We start from the raw sequence: 11979 nt of genomic DNA, 5'->3' as shown, positions 1-11979 counted from the left end.
GCTGTCTAGCGCCTCCTTCCTTCCTATCACCCTCTCAGCTCATGCTGCCTCTGCGAGGCAGCTCTACTCCACCATCGCCCTTGGCCTGCTCCTTTTCCCCCCAAGGACTTCATCCACAGCCGCCCCCAGCGCTAGAACATTCTCCGTCTGGACACAGCCGCGGGTGGTGGAGAGGGAGAGGGTCAGACATTTTTAAACTACGGACCAATTGTGATGTAAATGCTGTGTGACCCTTGGCCAAAATGGGCAATGGCCCTACCTGCCCTCACCACCACTACCACCAAACCCAACATCGGTTAAGTCGCTGCCACCGCCTTGCCCGCATGCCAGTCAGTGAGTGGCAGCCTGGTCTCGGAGGGCGCCCGGGGCGTCTGCATGGGCCTGGGATGCCCAGCTCCTCCTCGTGGAGGCTGCCTGCCCGTAGGTAGCCCTCGTCGCCTGCGCCCCCACCGGGCCGCCGGGGGTTCTGCGCGACCCCGTTCTCCAAACACCATGATCTTATAGTTCCCCGCTGGGGCCCGAGCTAAGTGCTGGGCGGCCCGGGGCGACAGGGGGTTCTCCGGCGGGAGGAACAGGCTCTGTGAGGTCAGCACGCCACGACCCGGGTCACAATGCAGCCCTCCCCCTCGACGCCCGGCCTCGGGCGCACCGCAGACACCTGCCCGGCTCCCCCTGGACCGGAGCGTCCTCCCGCGGCCAGGGCTCGGGCAGCTGCTTCCAGCCTGGGACCGGCCTCGGTCTCGGCCTCCGGCAGGTGAGCAACGGCCAGGGGGGCGGGAGCGGGCAAGGGGCGCACGGCGGCTCGAGAGCGGCCTGACCACCACTCCCCGCGCAGAGCGCCCCGGGGCCTGGACATGAGTGCCCAGGAGCCGCCCCAGGGTCGGAGATTCCCCATTGAGGCCGGAGACTCCCCTGGCCTTGCCGCCGCCCCCGAGTCCCAGGACAGCCCGGAGCCGGTAGCTACGGAGCACAACCCGGTCAGGTGAGACCGGCGCCGCGCCCCGCCCCGCCCCGCCCCGCAGCCCCTCCTCCGGGCTCCGCCCTCCGCCGCATTGCCCATCCCCCGGGCCCTGCATCCACGCCCCAACCCCACTGGAGTCCGGGGGTGCCCCAAAGGCGTAGGCAGGGCCTCAGCGCCCCCGGTCTCGCGCCGCTTTCCCCAGGCCGCTTCGACGCTGCCCCGGCTGCCACTGTCTGACGCTGCTACACGTGCCCATCGACGTCTACCTGGCCATGGGCGGGAGCCCCCGGGCCCGCGCCACCTGAGTGCGCCTGCGCAAGGGGGCTCCGCGGGAGCCGGGCGGGACGAGGCCAGCCGCGGGCCACCACGCTGAGGTCGCACGCGCCGAGCACGAGACAATGATGCACATTTTAAAATAAAAGAATGATGCACATTTTAATAAAGCACAGCATAAACTGTTCTTTCCATTCCGGGCTGGCCGTGTATGTCTGTCCATCTGATGGGCTGCTTGCCTCCTCCTGCGGATCTGATCCTAGGGGTCCGCCCTTCCACGTCCGCTTTTTTCTGGCCCGATGCCACCCTTCTCCCTCCATTTCTTGTTGGTCATGTTCCCCAGGGTCCTGTCATCGTCCATCTTTCTATCTCTGTCCTTGGGTCACCAGTGAAATTCAGATTACTACACTGGACGATGGCGACCTACTGAATCCAGGGAGGGACAGGTGGGCAAACGGAACTTAGAAAAAAGACTGGCCACACTAGGCTCATGTCATTCTCCCAAGATGGAATTAGGTTTTGCTGTCTGCCACTTTGTGATCACGGGCACCTCTGGCTCTATTAGAGGGGTTACGGTCTGACCCAGTTCATTTTGAGTAAGATTCTCCTAGGACTGGCGGGATCACAGAGAGCCTGGGAAAGAGATGGTTTGGAAAACTGATTTCTTCCTTATTTTACAGGTGAAGGAATTGAGTGATGCTGGCACACTCCTCAGTGTTCTCAGGCTAAATGCCTTTTAATCCATCCGTAGGAGGAGCCCATGACACGAAGGCTGCCCAAAGCTGAACAAGTATTTTTATTTGGGGAAAAAAATGTAACCCAAAGATCAGGTTAGTCTGCTGTCCCCAGAGATCTAAGCACAATTGACTCAATAGCCCTCCCCTAGAAGTCCAAGCCTCTCCCAAGAGCACTTCAGATCCCACTTCACCTGAAGGGGACACCCTTCTTGGTTTCCATGCAAAATGCTCTCCCAGGCCCTTCCAAACTGCCATCCCCCAAAGGTGAATCCTTTCCATGCTTCCTTTTTGTTTTCTCATCTTCCTTCTTAAAAAAAAAAAAAAAAACTGTAGTAGTATATAGACAGAATGTCTATTTTTATGTGGCTAAGGATCAAACCCAGTGCCTCACACATGCTAGGCAAGCACTCTGCTACAGCCTTAGCCCTTGCTTACTTCTTTCAACCCCTCTTCTCAATTCTCTTTTCCTTGAAAAACACAGCCAAGTGTAGTGGCACATGCTTGTAATCCCAGCAATTCAGGAGATTGAGGCGAAGGACTTAAAGTTGAAGGGCCAGCCTAAGCAACCTAGTGAGACACCGTCTGAAAAATTAAGCCAAGCATGGTGGCAGGCGCCTGTAATCCCAGTGACTTGGAGGCTGAGGCAGGAGGATCACAAGTTTGAGGCCAGTAGTGAGACCTTAAGCAACATATGGAAACCCTGTCTCAAAAAGTTGAAAAAAGAAAGGCCTAGGGATATGGCTTAGTGGTTAAGTACCCCTGGGTTCAATCCCTGGTACCAAAATAAATAAATAAAAATCTGGGGATGTAACTCAGTAGCAGAGAGCCCCTGGGTTCTGTCAGATCAGATGGGGGAGGCTTTATTGCGATATCACTCCCAGGTGGAACTCCATCAGAGCCACAGAGGGGACAGGGGAAGGGTCTGAGGAGAAACTTTTATGGGGCTTACAGCAGGAAGGGAAGGGCTTGGGACAGGAAAAGGTGTTCTTAGAGTCCCTTGCCCCCTTGGAGTTGGTCAGGGGAGTTGGCTGAACTCCAGGATTGGCCAAGGGGGTCCTGTTGATTGACAGGTGTTAGTCAGGAGATCTGTCCACAGGCATCTGATTGATGTTCTTTTCCGGTGCGGGCTGCTTTGTTCTAAGTTGCCACTAAGTCCCCACCAAGTCGCCACCACCGACCTAACAGGTTCAATCCCCAATACCAAAAAAAAAAAAAAAAAAAAGCAAAACATTTACTACTGCTACCTTCCACATGCTTGGTTTGTGAGGGATGTCAAGATTCCAGACACTGATTGACCTTGCCAGTGGTCCAGATCTGGGGGTAGGGATGGGCTAGTTAGTTCTAATATATCCATGAGCAAGGGGAAAGGGGTATTCCAGAAATGGAATGGAGAAAACATTGTGGGCAAAGGCCTAGAGGCAGGAAGGAGAGAGGGTCAAGTTCAAGAAATTCAGTTCAGTGTTCACCAACACCTACCTGGGCCATGCTATGTGCTGAGAGTTCATGCCTCATGCAGGGAATCCAGGGATGGGTTAATGAAGCTGAGTTAGGAGTCCTCCTAATACCAGGCTGAGGAGTTTGAACTTTGATTTGTAGGTGACAGGGAGTATAACAGGCTCCAACCACTTCATTCTCTCATTTATCTTCTCCATGTCCATCTTGTTCTGTTCTTTTTTGCACTGGAAATGTCTCTGGCCTAAACTCTAGTCCTGAATTCGAGATCTGCCTCTGCCACTTACTGACTGTATGAACTTAGACTTCTTTCTAAGCTTCTCTTAGCCTCCATTTCCAAATCTGGAAAATGGGGTTAATGACACCTGCTGCAAAACTTCCATAGGTCATTCTTGTACAGTCCCAGGCAGTACATGAGCAGGCCACAACTGCTGCTGTTCCAACCTTCAACTTCAAGGGGCAACAGAGAGCCAGAAAGCCAAGGACAATGTCTCCAGAGGCTGGGTAGCCAGCCCTGCAGGGGGTTGGGAAAACCCTCTTGCCAACTTCCCTGCAGTTCTGCTATGGAGTCTAAGAATGGGGTGGGGTTGGGGGGCATTTGCAGAAGATTCCCCAGGTTGGAAGGGCAGAGCTGCTTTCTTCACCCTCAGGGGTAAAGCTTTTCCTGGACCCCAGTGCAGGACCTCTGGGTCCCAGCCTTTTTCTCTGGGTCTGAGCAATGAGGAGGGACTCGGGGAAGGGATATGTTCAAATCACTTGCTTTCCTGACTTCTGTCTCAGACACCTTATTAGCTGGCCCCTCCCTAAGGAACCCCCTTTTAGAAGGAGGGGGCGAAGTACAGATGGACCCCCCAGGTTACCATAGAAACAGCAGGAAAAGGGTTGCTGTATCGTCATGGTAACAATTGACGTCAGCACTACCCTTTCCTATCGCTTGATACGAGAGGGGGGCAGCCACCCCAACCACAAGCAAATCCCCCACAAAGCCTCCTCCCCATGCTGAGCCAATCAACCAAGGGTCGACCGGCTTAATATAGCACAGAGTTAAAAGCACAGACTCTGATGTCAGTCAAACCTCAGTTCAAATCCTCTCCCAGCCTCATCCTAGCTGTGTGAATTTGAGCAAGTTCCTTAACCCCTTGAAGTCTCATAGGTGCAATGGAGATAAATGAGCCTCCACAGGTTTATGATGAGGATTGCCCGGGGCCACGTAGGTATCAGGTGTGGGGACTAGTCCACAGGAAGGGCACGCAGACATTAGTTTATCATCTTGGGACCTGTCAGGGGTTGTGGTTTCTAAAGGGACCCCAAGGACTGGGCTAGGTTTGAAAATTTCAGGATTTGGGGTATTGTGTTAGAACCAAAGACAGTGGAGTTTCCAGGCTCTCAGGAAACCCCAGATGCCACTTTCCCTGAAACCCCATCATATCCGGGTTCTGACCCAACTTCCTCTTTCTGCTCCCAGCTGTCTTGTACTATGTCTTATCAGCAGCCTTCCACATCTCTTCCTCCCCCCACCCACATTGGTACCAAGAATTGAACCCAGGGACATTTAATCACTGAGCCACATCCCCAGCCCTTTTTATATTTTATTTAGAGACAGAGTCTTGCTAAGTTGCTGAGGCTGGCTTTGAACTCCCAATCCTCCTGCCTCAGCTTCCCAAGCTGCTGGGATTACAGATGTGTGCCAATGAACTAGGCAGCCTTCTCTCTCTCTCTCTCTCTCTCTCTCTCTCTCTCTCTCTCTCTCTCTCTCTCTCTCTCTCTCTCTCTCTCTAAAGAATTTTTAAATATTTATTTTTCAGTTTTCAGTGGACACAACATCTTTATTTTATTTTTATATGGTGCTGAGGATCGAACCCAGCGCCCCGCGCATGCCAGGTGAGCGTGTTACTGCTTGAGCCACATCCCCAGCCCCAGCCTTCTCTCTCTTGAGCTTCCATCTGCATCTGCTTCTATAGGGGAAAAGGATGGGTGACAAACATCACCCATGGGCAACCCCATGCCAGGTGGAACCTTGGATGGACACAGGGAGATGGGTGTCCCAGTTCCTACTGCCCTTTCCCCACCCACCTTTGAGGTACAAGGACCAGAGACTTTCTCATTCTCTCCCTTTTCCCCACTCCCCAGCCCAGGCAACAATAGTTCATTCTGCCCCATTTTCACTACCACCATCATGAGGGAGGCCCCCATCTCTAGCCATCTGGATTCCTCCAGCATCCCCCAACCAATCCCCCTACTTCCTTCCTTGTTTATTCCTCCAGTGCAGAATTAGTTTATAAAGACCACAATCTCAGGAAGGGCATGATGGTGCACACCTGTAATCCCAGCAACTCTGGAGGCCAAGACAGGAGGATCACAAATTCAAAGCCAGCGTCAATAACTAAGCAAGGTCCTAAGCAACTTAATGAGACCCAGACTCAAAATAAAAAATAAAAAGGTTGGGGATGTGGCAGTGAGTTCAATCCACTGTACCCAAAACAAAAACAAATGAATAAAAAACCACAATCCCAGCTATGTCATTTCTATTTAAATCTCATCAATGACTTCATGTCTTTTGTCAGGCCACAATGGACACCCTCAGCTCCTCACAAAAATCTCTTCCCACTTTTAAGCACATGTACCTTTTTCCTGCAATAGCTTCCCTCAAAACCCCACTTTCCCTTCAGGTTCATCCATTGTTACTTCTCAGAGAAGGCTCCTCACAGCCATCCATCTCCTCACATAGTAACTGCTTGTCCCAGTGTCGGTGATCCCAGTTTCGTGCCCCTATGGACTCACGAAGGGCTGGGACTGTGTTTTATGCATCTTGACATTTCCAGGTCTATGATGGGAGGGCTCACAGTCTGCAGCTTAGACCAGCTGGTGAATGACTGCTTGATTAGTCCACAGGGGTGAGGCCAGGTCCTGGTGAGGAGCTACCTGAACTGGCCCAATGGTGGGAATGGCTCTCATAAGGAACTGACACTTGGACTGAAGGGTGAGAAGCAGTTACCCAGGCAAAGATATGGAGGTGGGAAATGTCCTGGCACTGAGAATGGCAAGTGATGTCTGTGAACATGGTATTATAGATACCATGCAGGGGGATGGTCATATTCATGTTTGGAAGGGCAACCCTGACTGCCCTGTGGGGACAGATCATATGGGGATGTAGGATGGCAGCAGGGAAAAGGGGGGCTGTTGTAGTCCCCAGGTATAAGGTAATGGGACCTTCACTGGGCCAGGTGTGGATAGTGAAAATGGAAACAATGGGGTTTTGTTTCATTTTTTCTTTCTTTTTGGGTGGGTTTATGTGTCACTGGAAATTGAATCGAGGAGCATTCTGCCTCTAAGAGATATCCGCAGCCCCTTTTATAAAATTTGAGACAGTGTCCTGCTAAGTTGCCGAAGCTGGCCTTGTGCCTCTTGAGTAGCTGGGATTACAAGCATGCAACACTGCACCTGGTTAGCAATGGGGTTTTAGATATGTCCTGGAGAGGACAAGATTTCATAACTTCTTCTATAAGAAAAGGAAGAAACAAAGCAGTCAACCTAGAACCAGGCTCAGATTTTAGGTTCAGACAAATGGAAAATGGCCAAGCTGGGGATGTGGAATGGAAAGCAGATGCGGGACAGGTTTTCTATGAGGCGGGACATCCACTGGAGGGCTCCAGGAGACAGGGTGGGCTGAAGAACAGAAGTGTCTGACCCAGGCTGAATGCAGAACAAGTGGGAAGGAATGGGACTCCAGACACAGGTTGTAGAGGGCCCAGGAACAACTGTGATTAGGTGGTGAGCAGAGGATGAGAAACCTGCCATGGAGCAGCAGCTGGTGAGATAGTGAGAAAATCAAGAGTGCACAGTGTCCTGAGAAAATCAAGAGTGCACAGTGTCCTGAAAACCAGGGCCCAGCAGTATCTCAATAAGAGGGAGTATTTTTGACTGTGTTGAAGTCAGCCACTGCTAAGAGGTCAAGTCAGATAAAGACTTGCAAGCATCCCTTGGATTTAAGCAACTAGGAGGTCAGTAGTGACCTTGAAGAGCTGTCCTGTCCAATGCTGGGGGAGGAAGCCAGATTGCAGGGGTGGGAGGAGGAAGTGGAAATAACTTGTGCACACAACTCTTTGAAGAATGTTGGCTGTGAAGTGGGGGCTGGAGAAGGGTGTGGTTGAAGGAGGGCTTTCTGTTCTTTCAAAGATAGGAAAGACTAGAACCTGTTTGCTTGCTGATGGGAAGGAGCCATTAGGGAGGGAGAGGTTGAAGATGGGGAAAAAGAAAGGGATTGGAGGAGGGAGATTCCCCAAGGAGGGAAAAGAGATTAGTTTCCCAAATATGGCTGCACAATTGGAGGGGGCAAGCCAGGGCCTGTGTTGGGCTCTGGGGGCTCAAAACAGCTGCCCACTCTCCCAGGCAGCCAGTGTGAGTCACTAGGGGGGAAATAGCCCAAACTGGCAGTGTGGGAAAGGGAACTGGGCCAGTGAGTTCCTCTGGATCCCCAGGGCGTCAGGAGCAGGGCCCAGCCTGGGCTCCAAGCCCTGAGCCCTGAACCCCATGCTCTAAGCCAGACAAGGGCACAGAAAGATTGTCTCACCCTTTATAGGAGCAGGAATAGTCAAGGAAGCTAGAGTTTACTTTTGTTTTTGTCTACCCAGCTCTGAGCCTATTTCTTCTTCAGCCCCCAAAGTGAGCCCAGCTCAAGGGTTTTTAACTTTTGGGGGGTAGGTGTGAGGATCCTTTCTATTCTTTAAAGACTGATGTGTTGGGAATTCTGCAGATCCTTACCACCTGGGCCCTCTGAGGTGTGGGTTCCCTATGAGCACAACATCCCACTAAGGAACAGAGGCTGAAGGCCCTGGGGTGGGGGGCGGGTGGAAAATCGTTTCTCCAACACACAGCTGGTCTTCCTTGCCTTTGGATCCCTCTGCCTGTCCTGTGCTTTTGTCTTTGGCCTAAGGGGACACATCTCTAGGGAACCTGAAGATCTGATGACTAGCCCCCTCTGTTGAAGCTGCTGGAGAGGGCAGAACACTCCAGCTCGGCCCCCAACCTCACCTGACAGCTGACGCCTCTTGCTAAAAACAGCCGGCCCTGGGGGAATATGGGCTTTCAAGCCTCCCCGCCCCCCATGCTCAGGCAGGTATTAAAAAGGCCAAAACCGGGGCAAGCGGGTTGGACACCATGCTATTCACCGAGACTGCCCACTTCGTGGTGAATTTTCTTCTGTCCCGGTGAGGGGAACCAAGGGAGGGCAGTGGCGGGATAGAGTCCTGGCCTGGCAGCACGGTTGGGGGTTGAGGGAGGGGGTGCCCAGTCCGGAAAGGTTCCGGGGATCTTGGTGGAGAGGAATCTCTGACCCCGCTCCCAGTCCCTCTAAATCGACCAGGAGTGATCCCGACCCACGCCTCGTCTCCTCTGATCCGAGTTGGCTCCCTCCTCCGGTCAGTCGTGCCCTCCCTGGGTGACACTGTCCGGCTCCCCCGCAGGCGGCCCCGGGCCACGCCCCCGCACCGCCTGGACCAGGATCTGTGTTTCTGGGGCAGCCGGGGCCCGACCTTGCCGGAGCCGGCCGCCCGCCGCAGCCTGGGCGACTACTGGCTGAGCCCGCAGCGCTATCGTCCGCCGGGCGCTGCCTGGCGCTGGCCCGCGCGCAACCTGACGCTGCTGCCGGGGGCCACGGGTCTGGCGGACGTGCCGTCGGCTCGCTGGCCCAGCTGCTACGGCGCGCGCCCGCGCCTCACGTGAGCGCCCGCGGGAACCGGCCCTGAGAAGGGGCGGGGCGAGTCCTGAACGGGGGCGGGGACTGAGGAAGGGGCGGATCCCCAGAGTTATGGACCACCAACTAGGAGGGACGGGGCTGTTGGGGAAGGGCGGGGCTGTTAGGGAAGGGCGGGGCTGTTAGGGAAGGGCGGGACTGTTAGAAGGGCGGGGCTGTAAGTGAGGGGCGAGGTTAAGGGGAGGGGAGGGGCCCAGGGGAGGGGGCGGGCCCTGGGGGCGTCAGGAAGGGGCGGGGCCGGGCGGTCAGAGCCAAGACCCGCATTGCCCCTATCCTGTCTTATGTTCCCTCCCTCTAGGTGGAAACACCGTTGGCAGAACATTAACTACCAGTTCTTGGGCAAGAGGAAGAGACACCTACTTCCCCTGCGTCCGTGAGAACTGGTGAGGGACAGGGCCAGAAGGGTGCGGTCTGTGGGCGGGACCTTGTGGAGGATGGGGTCGTGGGCGGGGCTTAGCTGGATGTGGGGAAGAGCAAGGCAAAGCATCATATGGGGCCCAGCCACCTTTAGCCTTGAGGCTGGAGGACATGAAGGTGTCAAGGTGCGTGGGAGGGTTCCCACCGGCTGGATGTGGGTCCCTGCAGAGTTATCCTTTCTTGTCCTTTTGCAGCCATCACATATTTTTAAAAAGATTGGCAGATGTGACATTGAAATATCTATTCATCAGAAGACACTCAAACAAGTAGAGTCCCAAACATAATGCCAGTTCTGTGCCCATCATAGGAAGTTTTGGGGACCAGGATAGGTTGTTTTCTGACTACCAACTCAATCAGCCTCAGAGCAAGAGTGACTCCACCCCAAGGCCTAGTGATCAAACAGAATGAACAATGGGAAGGAAGACTGGGGATCTGGGAATCAGCTTGAAGGGTGCTGTCAAAGCAATCATCTTGTGTGTGTCTGCATTCTTCACATTTCTATGCATCTCTAAAGTCAGTGCCCACCTCTAAGTAGAATTGTTTATCTGTGTGTCCATTTATTTACTCAACAAGGGCTTATTTGTCAAGGGCCTATTTTGTGGTTTGTGCTTGGTTTATACAATGTGTTAATCACTGGGTTCACATTGGTGAAATAAATGGTTGGGGCCCCTGCCCTCGTAGAGCTTACACTTTGGTAAGGAGGTGAGCCATAAAGAAGAGTTAGAGATAAACAGTGTGCTGTGTTGGAGACTAGGAGTGGGCCAGTTGCTACTTCATATGAGATGGGTGGGGACTCTGTCTTGCTTACAAGTCCAGAATAGTGCCTGACACATAGTGGAACTCAAAAATGTTGAAGGAATGCCTGGGCTGGTCAGGAGTTCCTCTCTGTGGAGGTACATCTTAAACTAACCTTGAAGGATGAGGATCCATTTCCAGCCCCTAAGAAGAGTATTTTGGGTGGAGGAAGCAGCTCATATCTGGTTGCTGACCTCTTGTCTACTATCATGGAGAATTCATGTTACAGAGCCTTTGTTCCTGTCTGTTGCCTCTGTGATCTTGGATGCCCTGGGGCAGGTTTAGACAGGGCCCCTCCAGGGTCCCTAAAAGTGAGGTTATTGCTGAGCTGATTCACTCCACTGGGCAACTCTGGCCTAACCAGCCCAGCCTGGCCTGGTCATTTCCCTGAAAACAATCTTTCCCACAATGGCATCAGTCCCATGATTTCTGGCTGCCTCCCAGGGCATCATCCTGTGGCCTGTAAGGAAGTCCTTTACCCTGGCTAACTACAGTCCCTGCTGAGGTAACCTTGGCCTTGTCCTCTCATTCGGCCTCATGGAAGGAGGGGTGAGATGGGCTAGGCCTGTAGCAGCAGGTCCTGCCTAGATAGAGAACACAGTAAAAACCTGACAGAATGAGGGTGACAAAACCTGGCAACCCCAGGCAAGTGAACTTCAAAAGACAGAGATAATCACTCATCTTAGGATCCTCTGTCACATCCATCATCTCATTTAATCCTTCAGCACTCCACTTTATGGGCAGAGAGGAAAATAGTGGCAGATCTGGGACCAGCACCCAAGCGCTTGATAAAATAGTAATAAGAACTACTGTTCATTGCACATTTCCTCTCTGCCAGGTACTGTGCTAAAACTCTGCATACATTTTCTTCTTTAAGCCTAATCACAATGCTGTGAAGTGTTGTCCTCAGACGAGGAGACTGGGGCTCACAGCCATTGAGTGACTTGTCCAAAGACGCCAGCTAGTTCTCAACTGGACCAGTTTGGGCTCAGGGAGTTAATGTACTTGTGCGTTACTTCCTGTGCCCTCGGGTTTCCAGAGTAGCATCACAGATACCTGTTTTCCAGGGATTTGGGGACACAGGCTTCAGGCTTTTCACATGATGATCCCAAAGCAGACTTGTGCAGGTTGAGCAGAAAGCTGGCCTGGGACTGGCAGTACTGCGTGATCCACTGTCCCCTCTCCATGGATGAAGAATATCTACCTTTCCTCTCCCTTCTGGAGTCTCTGAGTTCCTGTCCTTCATGCCCCCAATAAAACACCTTCTGTCTCTCTTGGGCACTTTCCACTTTTTTGGGGGGAGGATGACCTGAATTCTTTCTGGGGACATACAGGAGTGTCCTGAACCCACAGGAATGGGGGGCATCCTCCTTTGCCTCACACTAAGTCCATCCCACCTCCAGTAGAGTAGATTGGATGAACCAGACCAGCTCCTGCTCCCAGACTCTCCCCCTGCCACACAAAGGCAGAGACATATACACTAGCTGACTAAAAGGTCTGAGGTGTGGGTGACATAGTTTGTTTGGGGCACAGTGGGTCCTCTGATGGGTCAGCAAAGACTTCTGGGAGATCCCTGGAGCCGGTCGTGACAG

General features: G+C 53.1%; 1 protein-coding gene across 2 annotated transcripts; it reads left to right on the top strand.

Annotated features, from left to right (window-relative positions):
• The first annotated feature begins 611 nt into the window (after positions 1–611).
• Fam229a (family with sequence similarity 229 member A) lies at positions 612–11659 on the top strand. Of its 2 annotated transcripts, XM_040288304.2 has the most exons (6): positions 612–754; positions 836–982; positions 1164–8630; positions 8886–9140; positions 9474–9558; positions 11455–11659. In XM_040288304.2, the coding sequence occupies exons 1-3, from the start codon at positions 612–614 to the stop codon at positions 1264–1266; spliced, it is 393 nt and encodes a 130-aa protein (XP_040144238.2). In that variant the 3' UTR covers positions 1267–8630; positions 8886–9140; positions 9474–9558; positions 11455–11659. The 2 variants fall into 2 exon arrangements, with proteins under 2 accessions (XP_040144238.2, XP_040144239.2); XM_040288305.2 differs by lacking the exons at positions 612–754; positions 836–982; positions 11455–11659 and adding an exon at positions 9787–10179 and having other exon boundaries at positions 3994–8630.
• Positions 11660–11979: the final 320 nt, after the last annotated feature.

This window comes from Ictidomys tridecemlineatus, chromosome 11 (assembly GCF_052094955.1).
Source record: "Ictidomys tridecemlineatus isolate mIctTri1 chromosome 11, mIctTri1.hap1, whole genome shotgun sequence".
NCBI lineage: Eukaryota > Metazoa > Chordata > Mammalia > Rodentia > Sciuridae > Ictidomys > Ictidomys tridecemlineatus.
The sequence above is the reverse complement of the archived record's forward strand: the minus strand, read 5'-3'. Positions and strand labels throughout refer to the sequence as shown.